Source organism: Carcharodon carcharias, chromosome 5, assembly GCF_017639515.1.
Source record: "Carcharodon carcharias isolate sCarCar2 chromosome 5, sCarCar2.pri, whole genome shotgun sequence".
Lineage (NCBI taxonomy): Eukaryota > Metazoa > Chordata > Chondrichthyes > Lamniformes > Lamnidae > Carcharodon > Carcharodon carcharias.
The window spans coordinates 116,898,711-116,917,879 of NC_054471.1; the positions used below are offsets into that span (position 1 = coordinate 116,898,711).

Genomic DNA, 19,169 nt, shown 5'->3' on the forward strand with positions numbered 1-19,169 from the left:
AGAAAGTAGTTGAGGCCAAAACATTGTATGTTTTCAAGAAGGAGTTGGATATAGCTCTTGGGGTGAAAGGGATCAAAGGATATGGGGAGAAATCGGGAGCAGGCTATTGAGTTGGATGATCAGGCATGATCATAGTGAATGGCAGAGCAGGCTTGAAGGGCCAAATGCCCTACTCCTGCTCCTAGCTACTATGTTTCTATTTATATAGTGCCGTTCAGAATTTCAAGATCTTCCCAAAGTGCTTTACAGCCAGTGAAGTATTTTTTGAAGTGTAGTCAACGTTGTTATGTAGGAAATGCCAATTTGTGTGCAACAAACTCCCATATCAGCAACGTGATGATGACCAGATGATCTGTTTTTGTGATGCTTTTGACTGAGGGCTACATACTGGTCAGGACATCAAGGATAACTTCCCTGCACTTTTTCAAAACAGTGTCATGGGATCTTATATGAGAGGGAAGACAGGGCTTCACTTTAACATCTCATGCAAAAATTGGCACTCTTAGTACTGAACCAGAGTATCTACCTAGATCTTTTGCACAGTTCCTGGAATGGGCCACTTGAAGCCTAATCCACTTCATACAAATGAGGCCAAGGAGTATGACTAACTCCACTAACCTATTTCCCTAAATCTCTGCCCAAACTTATCTTCATTCCAGGACCCCTTCTATTGTTGCAAGCCCTAGGCAACTGCAGTTCCAGCAGCGGCTACCATTCTGGTGGCACTGCTGGCACTCAAAAGCTGCTGGCCACCCAGTTGGCTGGCAGCTCTTGGAGGAAGGGTCTCTGCTTGTTAATATAAGGATAACATGAGGATGACCATTGTAGAATTAATGCTGTTTGATTGCTTCCACAACATATCATTATTACATGAGAGTCCTGTAAATTCACAGTTTGAATGATAGCTCACGGTGGTTATAAAGAGATTAGCAGTCTTTGATGTGAGGCTATGAATACAAATGTTTGTTTTTATAAGGGATTAAGAACTTGAAGGGGTTTAAATGTATCGAACAGGCTTTTATCAATGAGAGCTTTTTAATATTTAAGACTGTAATAGATAATTAAATTTTGTTTTATTTCATTTCAGCATGGGTCCTGCGGTCTGCCCATGTGGACACTGTATGGATTGGCATGTATGGTGTAAGGGAAAATGGTGGTGGGTATGAGGCCATGGGTTGCCAGAATGGTGGCCACTGCTGGAACTGCAGTTGCCTAGGGCTTGCAACAATAGAAGGGATCCTGGAATGAAGATATGTTTGGGCAGACCCCAGAGTGGCAGTAAGGTGGCCATTTGTTGAAGGAAGAGAGAGATTTTCAAGGCGGGGGTGGCCTTCCATGTGTCACAGCATGCCCAATCAGGAGGGTCCTTCTGAAACCACAGGAGGCCATCGTCTTTTACTGGGTGGCCATCCCACATGGCATTAAGGCCCCCCTGCTGCTGATAGAATACCAAAGGCAGCAGAGTGAGGCCCTTGGTGGCTATTAATTGGCTACATAAGGGCATCAATTGGTCTCTGGGTGGTGAGGCCATCCTCGAACTTTCCCACCCCTGACTGAATCAGTGGGAGTTAGAAAGTTGACAGGCACTCCATCTCATGGCTTCCCTCCCGACTCTAGACATGACCCCACCCCCACACCTCCCAAATCACTTCTGGGGGTAGAATTAAACTCTGCCCATTTTGTCAGCAAAGTCTGTGTTGGGTAGATCATATAGGAGAAAGCCTCTTTAACATGGAAACGAGTATGTGCAGTCAAACACAAAATTGCTTACTTGACACAGCTTTGATCTTGATATTGCAATTATTTTGCATTATCAAGATCAGGGTTGTGACAATTAAGGGAAAATTCGGGACCCATCTGTCATCTAATCTTGGCACAAGGGATTCATTTAAATGAAATACAAGCACATAGCCACAAATGTGAAAGCTCTTGTGTGAGAGCTGATAGGGTTAAAACATTCTAGCTCCAAATGCTGGTAATCTATAGGCAGCTATTTTAAAATATTTGAGACCATCGGCACTGAACCTCATTTGTTGATCAACAAAATCTTGATAAGAAAATAGTGGCAGTGGAGACTCAGGGCTGAATTATCCCCCCTCTGTGCCTCAGGGAGACTTGTTTAAGTTTTAAACATCTAAATAAAGTAATTAAAAACTTTTAAAACATGTCCCCTCATGTGATAGTGTCACGTGAGCTGAGACATGTCATTGAATTTTTAAAAAATTTTTATTGAATTTTTAAACACTCCCGCCAGTGGATGAGATTCTATGATAAATGCAAAGGCTGCCTGGGCTCTTCACCTGCCCGCCAACCTTAAGGTTGGATGGACAGCTCATTTAATTATATCAATTAGTTTTTAACAGGCCTTTGACAGGCCTTAATAGGCCTTTGACAGTTCAGCAGTTGCGCAGCCAAGCCAGCTGTGTGCCCACCGAACTGAAAATCTAAATGACGCGCGGTGAGGTCGGGATGCCCGCCCAACATCAAGTGTCATTTTATGAGTCGGCGAGCGGGCCCTACCCCCTCTCGCCGACCAGGAAATTCTCCCCATAGTATTCTCTTTTATGAGCCAACCTTAATTGGGAATTTACCTAGTATTTGACATAATGAACAGCCACACAAGGAATGTTCAGGTATCTTCCTGCAGTGCAGTACTTGAGTTGGTGCCAAAACTAAGTGTGACTAAAATGCTGATGTAGTTCACATTTTTCAGTAGATTCATAAACATGGTTAATATATGGGATACTTTGTCATGTAAAAATCATTAATTTCATGACAGCTAGTGTATGACAATAAAAAGATTCACCATTCAGTTATTAGCATTTATCTAAATTTTAAAAAAGCCTGGTTAAAATATGGCAGTAATTTTGTACAGGCAAAACATTTAACTTTTATTGCAATTTATTGATCAAGCCTCATATTGAATGAGTTATACCAGGCAATTGTGGTATTTGTAACCTATCAAACTAATGTACCAAGTGGCAGATCTGGTGCAGAATTAATCCGCAGGTATTTCCATTATTTTCTTTTGCTAACTACCATGGGCTGGAAGTTCCCCTCCAAGTCATTCACCATCCTGACTTGGAAATATATTGCCGTTCTATTACTGACACTGGATCAAAATCCTGGAATTGCATTCCTAATAGCACTATGGGGGTACCTACATCACGTGGACAGCAGCAATTGGAGGAGGCAGCTCACCACCACATTCTCATGAGCAATTAGGGATGGGCATTAAATGTTGGCCCAGCCAGTGAAGCTCACATCCCGTGAATGAATAATTTTTTTAAATGACATTTGTTCTTCAGTGATTGAATGACCCATCTGCTGCTACTATGGTCAATAATTCTGGGTTATAATCTGCCAACATTTCAGAGGGGATTAAAAGTTGTTTAATCTTTTCAAAAGCATTTTTCTGGTCCAGATTCCAGCACCGCTGTTGACCCTGTCTCAACAGCTGTCTCAAAGGCTCATTGACCTCTGCCAAATTTTGTAGGAAATTGCCCACTTGGTTGACCATCCCAAAGGCAAGGTTACAGTGATCGTAGGGGATTTCAATATGCAGGTAGACTGGGAAAATCAGGTTGATAGTGGATCCCAAGAAAAGGAATTTGTGGAATGTCTACGAGATGGATTTTTGGAGCAGCTTGTGTTGGAACCCACTAGGGAGCAGGCAATTCTAGATTTGGTGATGTGTAATGAGGCAGATTTGATAAGGGAGCTTAAGGTGAAGGAACGCTTAGGAGGAAGTGACCACAATATGACAGAATTTACCCTGCAATTTGAGAGGAAAAAGCTGGAATCAGATGTAACGGTATTACAGTTGAATAAAGGCAACTACAGAGGCATGAGGAAGGAGCTGGCCAGAATTGACTGGGAGATGAACCTAGAAGGAAAGACAGTCGAACAGCAATGGCAGGAGTTTCTGAGAGTAATTTGGAGACACAGCAAAAATTCATCCTTAGGAAGAAGAAGCATACTAAAGGGAGGACGAGGCAACCATGGCTGACAATGGAAGTCAGGGACAGCATAAAAGCTAAAGAGAAAGCATACAATGAGGTGAAGAGCAGTGGGAAACCAGGGGATTGGGAAGCTTACAAAGATCAACAGAGGACAACTAAAAAAGAAATAAGGAGGGAGAAGATTAAATATGAGGGTAAACTAGCCAGTAATATAAAAGAAGATTGCAAGAGTTTTTTTAGATATATAAAGGGTAAGAGAGAGGCAAAAGTGGACATTGGGCCGCTGGAAAATGATGCTGGAGAAGTAGTAGTGGGGAACAAAGAAATGGCGAAGGAGCTGAATAGGTACTTTGTGTCAGTCTTCACAGTGGAAGACACGAGTGACATCCTCAAAGTTCAAGAGAGTCGGGGGGCAGAGGTGAGTATGGTGGCCATTACCAAGGAGAAGGTGCTAGGAAAACTAGAAGGTCTGAAGGTGGATAAATCACCTGGATCAGATGGATTACACCCCAGACTTCTGAAGGACATAGCTGAAGAGATAGTGGAGGCGTTAGCGGTGATCTTTCAGGAATCACTGGAGTCAGGGAGGGTCCCAGAGGACTGGAAAATCGCAGATGTAACCCCCCTGTTTAAGAAGGGAGTGAGGCAAAAGATGGGAAATTACAAGCCGATTAGCCTGACCTCGGTCGTTGGTAAGATTTTAGAGTCCATTATTAAGGATGAGATTTCAGAATACTTGGAAGTGCATGGTAAAATCGGGAAAAGTCAGCATGGTTTCATCAAGGGGAGGTCATGCCTGACAAATCTGTTGGAATTCTTTGAGTAGGTTAGACAAAGGAGAGCCAATGGATGTTATCTACTTGGACTTCCAGAAGGCCTTTGACAAGGTGCCACACAGGAGACTGCTCAGTAAGATAAACGCCCATGGTGTTAGAGGCAAGGTACTAGCATGGTTATAAGATTGGCTGTCTGGTAGGAGGCAGAGAGTGGGTATAAGGGTGTCCTTCTCAAGATGGCGGTCGGTGACTAGTGGAGTTCCGCAGGGGTCAGTGTTAGGACCACAACTTTTCACTTTATACATTAATGATCTAGATGAAGGAACTGAGGGCATCCTGGCTAAGTTTGCAGATGATAAAAAGATAGGTGTAGAGACAGGTAGTATTGAGGAGGCAGGGAGGCTGCAGAACGATTTGGACAAAGAAGTGGCAGATGGAATACAACGTGGGGAAGTGTGAGGTCATGCACTTTGGTAGGAAGAATAGAGGCATAGACTATTTTCTAAATGGAGAGAGAATTCAGAATCTGGAATGCAAAGGGACTTGGGAGTCCTAGTCCAGGATTCTCTTAAGGTTAACTTGAAGGTTGAGTCGGTATTTAGGAAGGGAAATGCAATGTTGGTATTTATTTCAAGAGGACTAGAATATAAAAACAGAGGATGTGCTGCTGAGGCTTTATAAGGCTCTGGTCAGACCACATTTAGAATATTGTGAGCAATTTTGGGCCCCATATCTCAGGAAGGATGTGCTGGCCCTGGAGAGGGTCCAGAGGAGGTTCATGAGAATGATCCCAGGAATGAAAGGCTTAACATATGAGGAACGTTTGAGGACTCTGGTTCTGTACACGATGGAGTTTAGAAGGATGAGGGGGGATCTGATTGAAACTTACAGAATACTGAAAGGCCTGGATAGAGTGGACGTGGGCAAGATGTTTCCATTAGTAGGAGAGACTAGGACCCAAGGGCACAGCCTCAGAGTAAAGGGAAAACCTTTTAGAACAAAGATGAGGAGAAACTTCTTTAGCCAGAGAGTGGTGAATCTATGGAATTCATTGCCACAGAAGGCTGTGGAGGCCAGGTCATTGAGTGTATTTAAGACCGAGATAGATAGGTTCTTGATTGGTAAGGGGATCAAAGGTTACGGGGAGAAGGTGGGAGAATGGGCTTGAGAAACTTATCAGCCATGATTGAATGGGAGAGCAGACTCGATGGGCTGAATGGCCTAATTTCTGCTCCTATGTCTTATGGTCTTATCAGTAATGTTCCTGGGTTGTGGGAATTCTTTGATCACTTTTGTTTTTTTGTTGATCAACTGTGCTTCCATTGGCTTGTACTATGTGACCTGGAAATTTGATCATAGGTTTGGCAAACTAACATTTTTCATTCAATGTTAAACCTGCATCCTGTAAGACTCTCAGGACTGTTTAGTCTCTGCAATCATCCTCTTCTGTCATGGAGCCATTTACAAGTCTGTAGAGCATATTACTCCTTCCATTCCTTACAGGATTTGAGACATTGCTCTTTGGAACATTTCTGGAATGGACACAATTCAAAATTGTAATCTATTGCAACAAAAATGACCAAATGGCATTATAAATGTGGTCAGCAATCTGGATCTTTTTTGCCTGGAGACAACTGCCAATATCCACTGTTGGCATCTAATTTGGTGAATAAAGTGCTCTTGGCTAGTTTGACAAGACTTTCATCCACTGAGGCCATCAACTGGATTTCATGTTCCACTGATTTGGTTAGTTGAGTTAAAACCACACAGATTCTTATAGACCCTTTGGCTTTGGAACCTTGACAATTCCTGCACACAATTTTGTGGCATGGCACCCAATGAATTAACATCTTGCTGTAGCATCTTCTCAATTTCACCCTTGATTTTTTCCAAGATTAGAGATGAGGGACCTTCCTCGGTGTAAAAAGGCAGATTGGTTTAGCATCAGCTCACAGGGCGATATGGTACTTGGTCTTCAGTGTCCCTAAGCCTGTAAATAATTTTAGAAATTCATTTGTGAATGTCCTGCTGCAATGCTCATCAGCAGCTTCATCCACTTTATAAATTAGCAAGCATGGCTTACTGCTTAATCGAGGACATTCTTGATTTTGTATGACATTGAGTAGTTCGACGATTTCTCTATCTTTGTATTTTAATTTTGCCATGAATTAGCCTTTAACTTTCAATGTAGCCCCAAAAGGGAACCCTGTAATTTGATAGATGAAGTTGCAATGTATCTGCTTGAGCCATTTTACTTTGATAAAATTGAAACACCTGGTCCTGTGCCTAGTTTAAAATATGTGAGATGCCCATCCACTTCGAGTTTAAAACTCCAGTATTTATTTGCAGCATCATTAACTTCTCCTTGGAAGGTTACTTCCTTTGTTTGTATTTCTTCTACTTCTCATCTGTGGCTTTGGTTTAAACATTTCTCCCTCTTCTAGCAGGTTTTCAGCAGTTTTGAATGAAAAACAGTTTTGAAGTGGCCTATTTTTGCACAGTTAGGGCACTCTCCTCCCCCTGCTGGACATCCTTCTCATTGTTATAAAAACAAAAAACTGCGGATGCTGGAAATCCAAAACAAAAACAGAATTACCTGGAAAAACTCAGCAGGTCTGGCAGCATCGGCGGAGAAGAAAAGAGTTGACGTTTCGAGTCCTCATGACCCTTCAACAGAACTAGGTGAATCCAAGGAAGGGGTGAAATATAAGCTGCTTTAAGGTGTGTGGGGGGTGGGGAGGTGTTGGGTGTGGTTGTAGGGACAAGCAAGCAGTGATAGAAAGCTATCACTGCTTGCTTGTCCCTACAACCACACCCAACAACCCCACCACCCACCCCCAACTTAAACCAGCTTATATTTCACCCCTTCCTTGGATTCACCTAGCTCTGACTCCATGCTTCCACTGAGCCCTGGAATTGTTGCAGCTTCACTGGTACTGCTGGTTGCTTCAGTTCTGTGCTCACTGCTCTCTGGACTCCAGGGGGAGAATTTTCCCCCCATTGGGGGGGTTGTACGGGGGCAGGTGGGGGCGGGCGCAGACCTGATCGGCGTCCCCAATCAGGTCCGCACTACCATTTCACGTGGGTGGGCCAATTAAGGTCCGCTCAGGGTGATGCGCACCTGGAAGCATGATGTGTTCCCTGTGCAGCCGGGATGGGGGTTGAGGGGGTGGAGAGGATGGGGCGGGTGGTTGGGGTCCCTGAGTCAGGGCTTGCACTCTTTCGCACGTGTGCGTGAGTGCGTGAAAGTGCAGAAATCTCCCTGAGGCACAGAGCCACCTCAGAGAGATTAGTTTAAGTCCCCAAAATTTTAATGAGAAAGGAAAAAAATTTAAGACATCCTCTCATGTGACAGTGTCATATGAGCTGGGACTTGTCAATGAATACGAATGAAAAAATTTATTGAATTAATAAACCTTTCATAAAACCTCATCCCGCCTGTGGATGAGGTTCCATGAAAAACACGAAGTCCACCTGGGCTCTTTACCTGCCCGCTAACCTTAAGGTTGGATGGGCAGCTCAGTTTATTAGTTTAATTGATATTTAAATTGACTTAATAGGCCTTTGACAGTTCAGCAGGCGCGCAGCCAACTCAGCTTCATGCCCGCCAAACTGAAAATCTAAATGAGGTGCAGTGACATTGGGACACCCGCCCTACATCACTGCATGTCATTTTAAGCACCCGCTCGCCGAGCCGAAGATTCAGGCCGAGGTCTGTGCCTTAGCTTGTACTGGCTGAACCCATGATGCTCCAACTTTTTGGGGGAAATTTGAATCTGTTCCTTTCCTCTTTCTTTCAAGGGTCTCTTGACTTGCCAGGTCTGTGGCATTTTAAAGTTTTTCTGGGACTTTTACCCACTGTCCATTGCCACCATGTTTCTTCATGCATTCAGGCTCTGGATGAGGTTCCTTGGGGCTTGTCTGTTCTTCCAATATAAATCTAGCCTCAGTAATGAAACCACTGATTGTCATAAAAACCCATCTGGTTCACTAATACCCTTTAGGGAAGGAAATCTGCCATCATTAAGTGGTCCGGTCTACATGTGGCTCCAAACCTACTGCGATGTGGTTGACTCCTAACTGCCCTCTGCAATGTCGTAGCAAGCCATCAGCTCAAGGGCAGTTAGGAATGGGCAACAAATGCTGGCCTTGCTAGAGACGTACAGATCCCATGAAAAAATAAAGGGAAAAAAAAATTCTTACTCAATCATGTGGTGCTACACCATTATTACATCAGTATCATGTGCTTCTGATGTTAACCCTTTACTCTACACTAAGCACACCACTTGCTCCTGGAAATGGGTGGCATTTCCCCTTGGCTGCAGCATGAGAGGTATGGTGCAGAGGCAGCAAATAAATGGACAAACTCCTCATGGAGGGAGGACAAGGAGAGGGAGAAGGGCTCTCAGCCAGAGGCCTTATCACCCAAGGGTCTTCCAGAAGCACTTCTCTTACATATATCTAAACCAGGAGCACCGTGTTCCATGTTTGCACTTTACAAAGGGAGTGCTCACAGCACTCTAATGCCTCTTGGAATCAGATCTGCAGGCTCAGGATGGGCAAGGATGACACTGCCAGTGGCTGTGAAGGTGACCATTGCCCTGAATTTCTTCATGTTGTGGTCCTTCCAGGCTAGAATAGGCAAAATACCTGACAATGTCTGACAAATATTTGTCCTCAGCCCAACCATCTTCAGCCAGTTCATCAATGACCTTCCTTTCATCATAAACTCAGTAGTCGGGATGTTCGCTAATGATTTCACAATCCTCAGCACCATTCGTGACTCCTCAGATACTGAAGCAGTCCATCTCCAAATGCAGCAAGATCTGGACAACATCCAGGCTTGGGCTGACAAGTGAACAGTAACATTGGCACCACAAAAGCACTAGTCAATGACCATCTCCAGCAAGAGAGAACCTACCCATCGCCCCTTAACATTTAATGGCATTACCATCGCTAAAACTCCCACTATCAAGATCCTGGGGGTTACCATTGACCAAACACTGAACTGGACATGCCATATAAATACTATGGCTACAAGAACGTATTAGAGGGTAGGAATCCTGTGGTGAGTAACTCACCTCCTGACTCCTCAAAGCCTGTCCACCATCTACAAGGCACAAGTCAGGAGTGTGATGGAATACTCCCCACTTGCCTGGATGAGTGCAGCTCCAACAACACTCAGGAAGCTTGACACGGTCCAGGACAAAGCAGCCCGCTTGATTGGCACCACATCCACAAATATTCACTCCCTCCACCACAGACACAGTGGCAGTACTGTGTACCATCAAAACGATGTACTGCAGGAATTCACCAATCCTTCTTAGACAGCATCTTCCAAACCCACAACCACTACCATCTAGATGGACAAGGGCAGCAGACACATGGGACACCACCACCTGCAAGTTCTCCTCCAAGTCACTCACCATCCTGACTTGGAAATATATCACTGTTCCTTCATTGTCGCTGGGTCAAGGTCCTGGAACTCCCTCCCTAACAGCACGATAGGTATGCCTATGCTACATGGACTGCAGTGATTTAAGAAGGCAGCTCACCACCACCTTCTCAAGGGCAATTAGGGATGGACAATAAATGCTGACCTAACCAGTGACACCACATCCCATGAATGAATAAAAAAAACTTCCTAGTTAATTTCTACTACATCAGAGAGGTGACAGAGACTCTTTATACCAAGAAAGAGAACTTCATTGCATTCTCTCCAAACAGAGAGAAGTAGTCAAGATAGCAAACTTCTCCAAAGTGCAGGGTGCTAATGATTGAACATGTGGCTTTGTAAGTGCTGCGTATTAATGTTATGGTGTACTGCAAAGACAATGGCTACTTCTCATTGAAGGTGCCGTTGGTGGGTGATCATGCTTGGCAAATAATGCTAGAGAATGCCCACAATCTTGGCAACAATAATGATGTATTTACAGTATGCCAGTCAGCTACTCCAACGATCTTTCAGCCAACAAGTCAAAGCAGAGAATGACTGCTGGGTGACCAGGGTTATCCACTCTAGACCAGGCGTAAGATTCCCCACTGCAGCCTAACTAATGCATGGCCTGCATTCTTATAATTGGAACTCGGGGCTCCATGTCCCAATGCCAGGGCTAAGTGGATAAAAAACTGCAATTGTAGCTAGGTCTGATCCTGCGACGAGGTTTTGCCTCCATCCCAATGACCCTACTGGCTTTGGGAATCTTCAATGCAGCTTTTCTATGTTCCCGACCTCTCCCAGTGGGGCTGCTGAGGCTCCAGAGGTTCCTGCCCTTTAATTGAGCCCCCCCAGGCTCAGGGACCACCCACCGTCCTTAGTAGTGTGAAGGTGGCCAATTAAGAGGCCGCCTGCGGAAAATAGTGCCAGCAGTCTCGCTACTGGCAAGGGCAGGCTTGGAACCCCTATTTAGTCCTGACATCGGCATCCCAAAGCCCATAGGAAAATCCAACCTATTGTGTGCAGATTCCACTTCTAAACTCCCCTGTAAGGTTTGCGCAGTACCAGTATCTTAGCTGATGGCTGAGTGTGAGATTGAGTGATGCTGTTCCTTCATCATTAGTCTTCAGTTCATCAAGGACTTCATCCTTCTGCACCACTGTCTGATCAGGTGGCAGTTCTTGAGAATTTGAAAGCATAAAGAGACCAGGGTACGTTTGAGAGGAGGGAAGATGGAGGCAAAGCAAGAGATGCATGCTTAGAAAATCTGCAATTTATAAATCAATGGAGGAGGAGGGTGTGAGAAGGTGAATCAGGTAGAAACATACCATCATCCTCAATAGTTTTAGCCCCACTGCTGGACAAAGCCTCAGTCATAACTGGACCAATGATTTCCGACATCATCTCCATCATCATGATAAGGATATGAAGCCATGCCTGTCCCTTCTGGTTAGCTCCTGCTGTTTCTGTTGTCCTCCAAGGGTGAGGGAAGTGTAACAATGAATGTGGGTCAAGTGTCTGCTGCAATTGAATAGCTGGCAGTGTGTGAAAATTGCAAGATGATAGAGTATGAAGATGAGATGAAGCTATGAATATGATGTAAAAGTCATGGTTGATAGAGATCGTTGGTAGATGAGTGATGCTAGCATGGTGAATTAAGCAGTGTGTGAGGCCAGTGGAGAATTTAGTAGGGTATGATGACTCGTAAGGTCATTAAATTTCTTCCTGCTCTGCGTCCATGTCCTCGGTGCTTCACTGTTGGCATTGACTACAACAGCTACCTGCTCCCACACATTCTTAGCCTGGAGGATCTCCTGGCCTCTGAGGAAACAGAACTTCTCTCCTCTTGCCCCAAGCTCCAGAACTGCATTGGAGAACTTAGGAATGCTCTGGTCTGTTGCACCATTTTTCAAGGTTTTTCCTGGTCTTTAACTCCTCAGTCACCACTTCCAGCCTTTGCATCACCTCTTCTTTAAGAGGTGCAAGTCGAATTTAAGCAGAGCAGGCTAACCATGAAGTGGTGCTAGCCTTGTACAAACTGGAGCCCCTGTTCAGTCATGCAATTGTCATGTTGTTATACTGATATAAATACCAATCGCTCATAAGGGATTGTGTAAACACGTTGTGGGCTCATTTATTTAGAATAGGCATATGAAAACATTTATACGTAGGTAGAAAGCTTGAAAACATCAGCAACAGAACTCTGCATGTATGCTCTGCTCAAAGGCAAAAGTGAAACTAAGACTGGATATCATGATACACTTCCCTTCTAGTGATATCATGGTGCTATCTTTAAAGGCATATTACAACAGCAATGATTCAACAGTGCATTCAGCACTGAACTGCTTGTGACAATCAGTACAATGTTTACAAGCTGCCTGCATTACCTTGAACATGCTGCCGGATTTTGAAGACTATCTAATTTTGCCACCACAAAGTCCCATTCTGCCAGACAGCACTGGGTTTCAGAATGACATAAAACTTTGCTGCAAAGTCATATAGCCTCTAAATTCTGCATGCTGATTTGCAGCATTTTTAGACCAATGAAAAATGAATTGCAATTACTAATGGTCTGGAGAGGAATTGCATGAAAATCTCCTGGGCCCACTCATTTGCATATCTGTTTGAATAGCGATTCATAAAATACTCATCAAACATAAGTACTGTACTATCATGCACAGAAAAAATTAGTTTTGACTGAAGATTGCAGCAGCAGGCTGGCAAGCAGCAGGTAAGTAAGGAATTGTGAAATAAAAGCAGAAAATGCTATAAATGCTCAGCTGGCTTTACAACATCTGTGGAGAGAAAAATAGAGTTAGGTCAGTGCTACACCATTGGCATTGACTGCAACAGCTACCTGCTCCCACAACATTCTCAGTTTGAAGGGCCTCCTGGCCTCTGAGGGAAGAGAACTCCTCTCCTCTTGCACCAAAGTTCCAGTACTGCATTAGAGAACTTAAGAATGCTCTGGTCTGCTGCACCATTTTTCAATGTTTTAAAGGATCGGTGACCCTTTGTCAGAATCCGTCACTGCAACGTCACCCACTAGCCATCCACTGACATAATTTTCTTCTCTGAAGAAATCGATGAATACATTATGACAACTTGCAGTACATCTTTCACTGATGTGAGATCCTCCGCACATTGTCACACATAACCTGTGCATTCATGGGAGTGGAAGCTTTATCTGTTAAGGAAGTTGAGGGGAATTCTCACAAAACAATGTAGGCACCATCAGTTGCACCCTGGCCCTCAGGAAAACCAGCAACCATGTTAAACTCTATGGTCCTATCTTGATGCTGTATTACTATGATACTATTATGATGAATTTCTCAACTCTCAACTTCATAAAGTGTGTTAATTAATAGTCAAAAGCATTCCTGTACTTCGGATATTATAGACCTTCCAAAAGCTTCCTGAATAGGTGTTTGCCATAAAGGTTGATTACAGTGGTCACCTTTCTTGCCACAGGGAGAGCAGTACATTGCTGCAGATTCTCATGCAGCAGGAGGCAGATAGGGGTCCAATTTCTCCCCCACAAACTCATGACTTATCTGATCCAGGAAGCTACTACACCTTAGAATTCTAGGTCTAATTTACCTGGAATATTTTGTGAGTGTATAATTATAAATCTTGGAGCTGCAGCACCACTGGCTTCATTCCAAAATAATTAAATGACATCAGTGTGCACCTTCCAGGTACATGCTGGAAGGACAGTGCCAGCGAATCGATTTTGAAACAGGAAACCAGTCTAAACTGTCTTCTGACCCATTCTACGGCCACTAAAATGATGAAATTTCACCAAAAACTGTGTTGAACTTTTAGGCCCAGCACCAGATTTGTAGCTCTTGACATGTATAATTTGTAGTTTATGAGATGCACCAATTGTCATTGTTTTAGTAAGGGCTGTACAGGAAGAGTAATTTGTCATGTCATACAAATTTTGTCTATTGCTGTACAGATAGTTTATTAAACACTTGACTAAGCACTTATTATCATTATGTCATGTGACAAGCTTTGGGATTTTCATTAGGGAAAGATTCACGAGCAATATTTCTAGAAGTTCATTAATTCAATGCTTATATCTGTAATAGTTTGAAATTTTTTCTAATAAGAGTTGCACACTCTTGAAAAGTGCCATGTAAACATTTCTAATGGGAATTCCCATTTGTCCACATTAGCTGCTATAGAGTCACTGTCATTCCAATAAGGCATATTTAATAGAAATACGTAAGTTACTCTTAAGATTGCTTGATTAATATATGGGTGATACTTAGCATAACATCAATGAAGTTTGGTATGGTTGGATTAATGACACTATGGTAAGTAGATATGGACAGCATTTCAATCTTCTGTAACACATTTCTGTAATTACATTACGGAGCCTTTTGATCCCAGATATTATGTACAGCTGATGCGAGTGAGCACCTTTTCCTTTGAATTTTATGTTTTAAAGAATCCTTTTCTGCATTTCCCAACCAAACCTTTCCCATTGATATTCAACGCTTTGCTCCTTTCCCTTCCACCAGTCCCCATTTCCCACCATACCGTGAGCCAATTCTATGGCCAGAATCTTCGGCTTGGCGAGCGGGGGCAGGGCCCTCTCACCGACACGTAAAGTGACACGCGGTGATGTCAGGCATGCGTCCCAACGTCACCGCGCATCATTCCGATTTTCAGTTCAGCAGGCATGCACTGGAGTCGGCTGCGTGCCCGCCTAACTGGCAAAGGCCTATTAAGACCATTTAAAAACTAATTAAACCACTTAACATTGGCGCCCGTGCAACCTTAAGGTTGGTGGGCTGGCGAAGAGCCTAGGCGGCCTTTGCATTTTTCATGAAACCTCATCTGCGGGCGGGGTGAGGTTTCATGAATGATTTATAAATGAAATAAAGATTTTCATTAAAATTCATAGACATGTCCCAGCTCATGTGACACTTTCACATGAAGGGACATGTCTTAATTTTTTTTTTCTTTATTAAAATTTTTGAAACTCAAACTAATCTCCCTGAGGCAGCTGTTTACCTCAGGGAGATTTCTGTGCTTTTTCATGCGGGCCCTGACCAGCCTACACCTCCCACCCGTACAGGGAGCGCTCAGTGCTTCCGGATGTGCATCACACTGGGGGCCTTAATTGGCCCACCCACGCAGAATGGCGGTGCACAGCCGAGCGCAGGTGGTAATCAGCTGCATGCCCGCTCCAGCCCAACCCCTGCCGATGGGGAGAAAATTCTCCCATACATTTTAAGGTAAAATTGCTCTTGGTGTTAATGCCTCTTCTATCTTATCCACTTCTTTCTTAAATCATTTTGGGCCTACTCTCAATGCAAATTATCTGGGGAAGGGGAACCAATGAGAGGGGAGAGGTGGATGAGAAGGAGAAGAAGGAAGGAGGGAGGAAATGGAAAAGGAAAACATAGGAGGAGGGACACGGGAGGCGACAGATGGGAAAAGGAAGAGGTGACTAAAGAAGCAGGAATACATCTTTTTAAATGTCTTTTGACTATTTCTTCAGTGGCCTTTAACTTGCTCAACAGGGGGCAGAAAGTTACTCAATGGGGTGAGTTGGTGGTCAGACATTTGCTTAGCAGAGAACAAATTTTCTGTGGAGGGAGGAAGCAGAGGCCTAAAACATGTTCAGTGGCAGGGAAAGGAAACAAAAAGTTTGCTTAGTGGGGGATTTAGGAAATTTTTATTTGCTCAGCAGAGGGGCAGCAGATCATGTTTCTTCTATAATTTCAAAGAATGGATTCTGTTGCTTTCTTTTCCAATAAAAACAAGCCTACTGACATTTCCTGTCTGCAAGTCCTTCTACTTCCTCTGCTGAGATTGAAGCTTCATTCGAGATCCCATTTGACTGTCATGTATAATTAGTGCCCCATCGTATCATAACATTACATTGACAGCATTATCAACATTATCAGCACATAGCCGCAGTGCGTTGGGGATTCTCTCAACACTCACCATTCTTAATTTATTAGAGATAGTTTGTAACATAAACATATGAACCTGCATCCCCACATACTGGGATTACAAATCAGGAACTTTGGTGGGGACATCAACAGTCTTCACAGGATACTCAGCCAGCAGAATGATTGAGCCTTCCCTCTCTTTAAATCCACACAGAGCATTTTAGATATGTGTAGTCTGTATTGGAAGCTCAAGTTCATAAAATCTTCCCTATAGTATTGTAGATGTAAAGATGTGTTAACTATTATGTATTGCCCATGGATATAAGCAGTTTTCCTTCACAAAATCCTGGGGCAAGACAGTTATATTTAAGCATTGTCCCTGTTTTGCTGAACATTACCATATTTTTCTATATGAAACCATAAAATGAACAATTTATTTTTGTACATATATTATCTTAAAATGATATGGAACAATGAGATTTATTGGTTTGTGTTGTTTAACTATTACTGGCCCAGTCTTGATAAGGCACATACTGGCATGAAACATTAAGTTAAACACATGACACTAATGTTTATGACATCAGTGGAAATGTTTGTACATGCTGAATTGTCATATGCTAATAGTTTACTTATTCTACTCTCTGTAAGGTCATGGAACTAAAGGAGTATTTGAGCTACTAGCTGGATGGCGGAGAACAAAAGAAGATCAGCCATTTAAGGAAAGAATAGCAGCTGCATATTCTGATGCAATGGTGTCCTACACAATGACGAGCTCTCTCTATATCATTACCTTCGGAATGGGTGCAAGCCCATTCACAAATGTTGAATCTGTTAAAATATTCTGTCAGAACATGTGTGTCACTGTTCTAGTAAACTATTTCTATGTTGTTTCCTTTTATGGCTCATGCTTGGTCTTTGCTGGGCAATTGGAACAAAATCGCTACCACAGTATTTTTTGCTGTCGAATTCCTTCACCTGAATACCTAGCTTCCAGACCTGTCTGGTTTAAAACTATGATGAATGATGGATTTCAGCAGTCTGGTTCTCATGAATGTGATCCATATCAAAAACATTTCCTTCAGCGTTTTTTGAGGGAGCACTACACTGAATGGATCATTAATACATATGTCAAGCCTTTTGTTGTGCTACTATACCTGATTTATGTGTCATTTTCCTTTATGGGATGTTTACAAATCAGTAATGGATCAAATCTCATTAATTTGCTTGCAAGCAACTCACAAAGTGTTTCCTTTACAATAACCCAGCAAAAATACTTCAGCAACTACAGCCCAGTCATAGGTTTTTATATTTACGAGCCAATAGAATACTGGAATCTAACAATACAGGAAGACTTGCGAGTAATCAGCAGGGGGTTCATCAGAATATCATGGATTGAGCACTATTTAGAGTATTTGAAAAAACTGAATGTTACAGTACTAACCAAAAGTGATTTTATCAACATTCTAGCTAATTCGTTTTTAAAGCGACCAGAATTTCAAAACTACATGGATGATATCATTTTTTCAAAGACATCAGAGGAAGTAGACATTATAGCCTCCCGAGTGTACATGGTGGCTAGAACTGCAGAGAATATACATGAAGAAATGATTGATTTACTGGAAACATTACGTAAACACTCCCTCATTTCTAGGATAAAATATATAGTGTTCAATCCAACCTTTGTTTTCATGGATCGATATATCTCTTCCATCACCTCACCAATCCTGAACTCCAGTGTTAGCGTCTTGATCATTCTACTGTTGACTGTTTTTTTGGTTATCAATGCATTGGGTAATGTTTGGGTGATACTTAGCGTAACATCAATGGAGTTTGGTGTGGTTGGATTGATGACACTATGGAAAGTAGATATGGACAGCATCTCAATCTTGTGCCTTATCTACTCTTTGAACTATGCCATAGACCACTGTGCACCTCTGCTTTTTACATTTGTATTAGAAAAAGAGCGCACCAGGACTGAATGTATCAAAAACTCTTTAGAATGGAATGGAGCAGCCATCTTGCAGAGTAATATTTGTTTTCTTTTAGGGTTGATGCCCCTGGTTTTTGTGCCTTCAAATTTGACCTTCACACTGTTTAAGTGCTTACTTCTCACAGCCACCTGTACACTACTGCATTGTTTTGTTATATTACCTGTCTTTCTAACATTTTTTCCTCCATCCAAGAAAAGACACAAGAAAAAGAAGCGTGCGGAAAGGAAAGAGGAAATTGAATGTGTGGAGATACGAGATAATTCAGGAATGGTTGATCACGTCACCACAGTTTGAACACCTCAACAAGACATCACTGGAAAAATCTGCATCAGAACAGACCCACAAAACAGGTGGTTTGGCTCCCTGGTAAGGTCTGAGCTTATTCAATCCTGTCAGCTTGTGCTGGCCAGTAGGACAGAACTAAGGAAGCATGGGTGATTTGAAATGTTCTGTCATTAAACAGGCAATCAAGATAAGATTTCAAAAGAATAAACCTGTTCCACCTGACACTAAGGGTGTAATGAAAGTGAAATACTGAAATTAATTAGTAAATTGTCAATCATGACTTGAAGGTTTAAGAAAAAAATACCATGTACTATTTCTTACCACTTTCTTTCTTTAGTAGTTTCCCTTTTTGATCCGGAAAGCAGAAATAATGGACAAATTGGGAAGAGTTGAATATGAAAGGGTATATTTTGCATGAACAAATGAACCATCACAAAGAATTGCTAATGGCAAAAAGCTAGTTATCAGAAATCATTCACAATACAAAGCCTTATGCACACATTTTTCTCCATAAAAGTTGTCAAGAGGGTTTACTATGTCTTCAGCAGAATTAAATAGTAATCTTGGAGGATTACAGTTGACAATGGTGAGCAACTAAAAAACACTCTCTTTCCTCTCTTCCCATGCCAAAGGGCAGTTAAGAATTATAAGTGTACTTGATACACGAGGTCTGTATGAGAGGAAATCAGCCATTATTTTAGTACAAATTTTTAAAAACTGAAGCCATAGGTTTCTAATTATGTACTCATTATTTTGCAGAAATGGCATTATAAATCTTATCAAATGCATACATCTTGTTGCATAAG

The 19,169-nt window shown here is 42.6% G+C and overlaps 1 protein-coding gene across 1 annotated transcript in view; it reads left to right on the forward strand.

Moving 5' to 3' along the window:
• The window catches only part of ptchd4 (patched domain containing 4), a 101,220-nt gene extending 82,848 nt beyond the window's left edge, over window positions 1-18,372 (forward strand). The window contains exon 3 of the mRNA XM_041188772.1: window positions 16,736-18,372. Within this exon, the coding sequence (XP_041044706.1) occupies window positions 16,736-18,372 (1,637 nt within the window). The remainder of the gene's footprint in view (window positions 1-16,735) is intronic.
• Window positions 18,373-19,169: the final 797 nt, after the last annotated feature.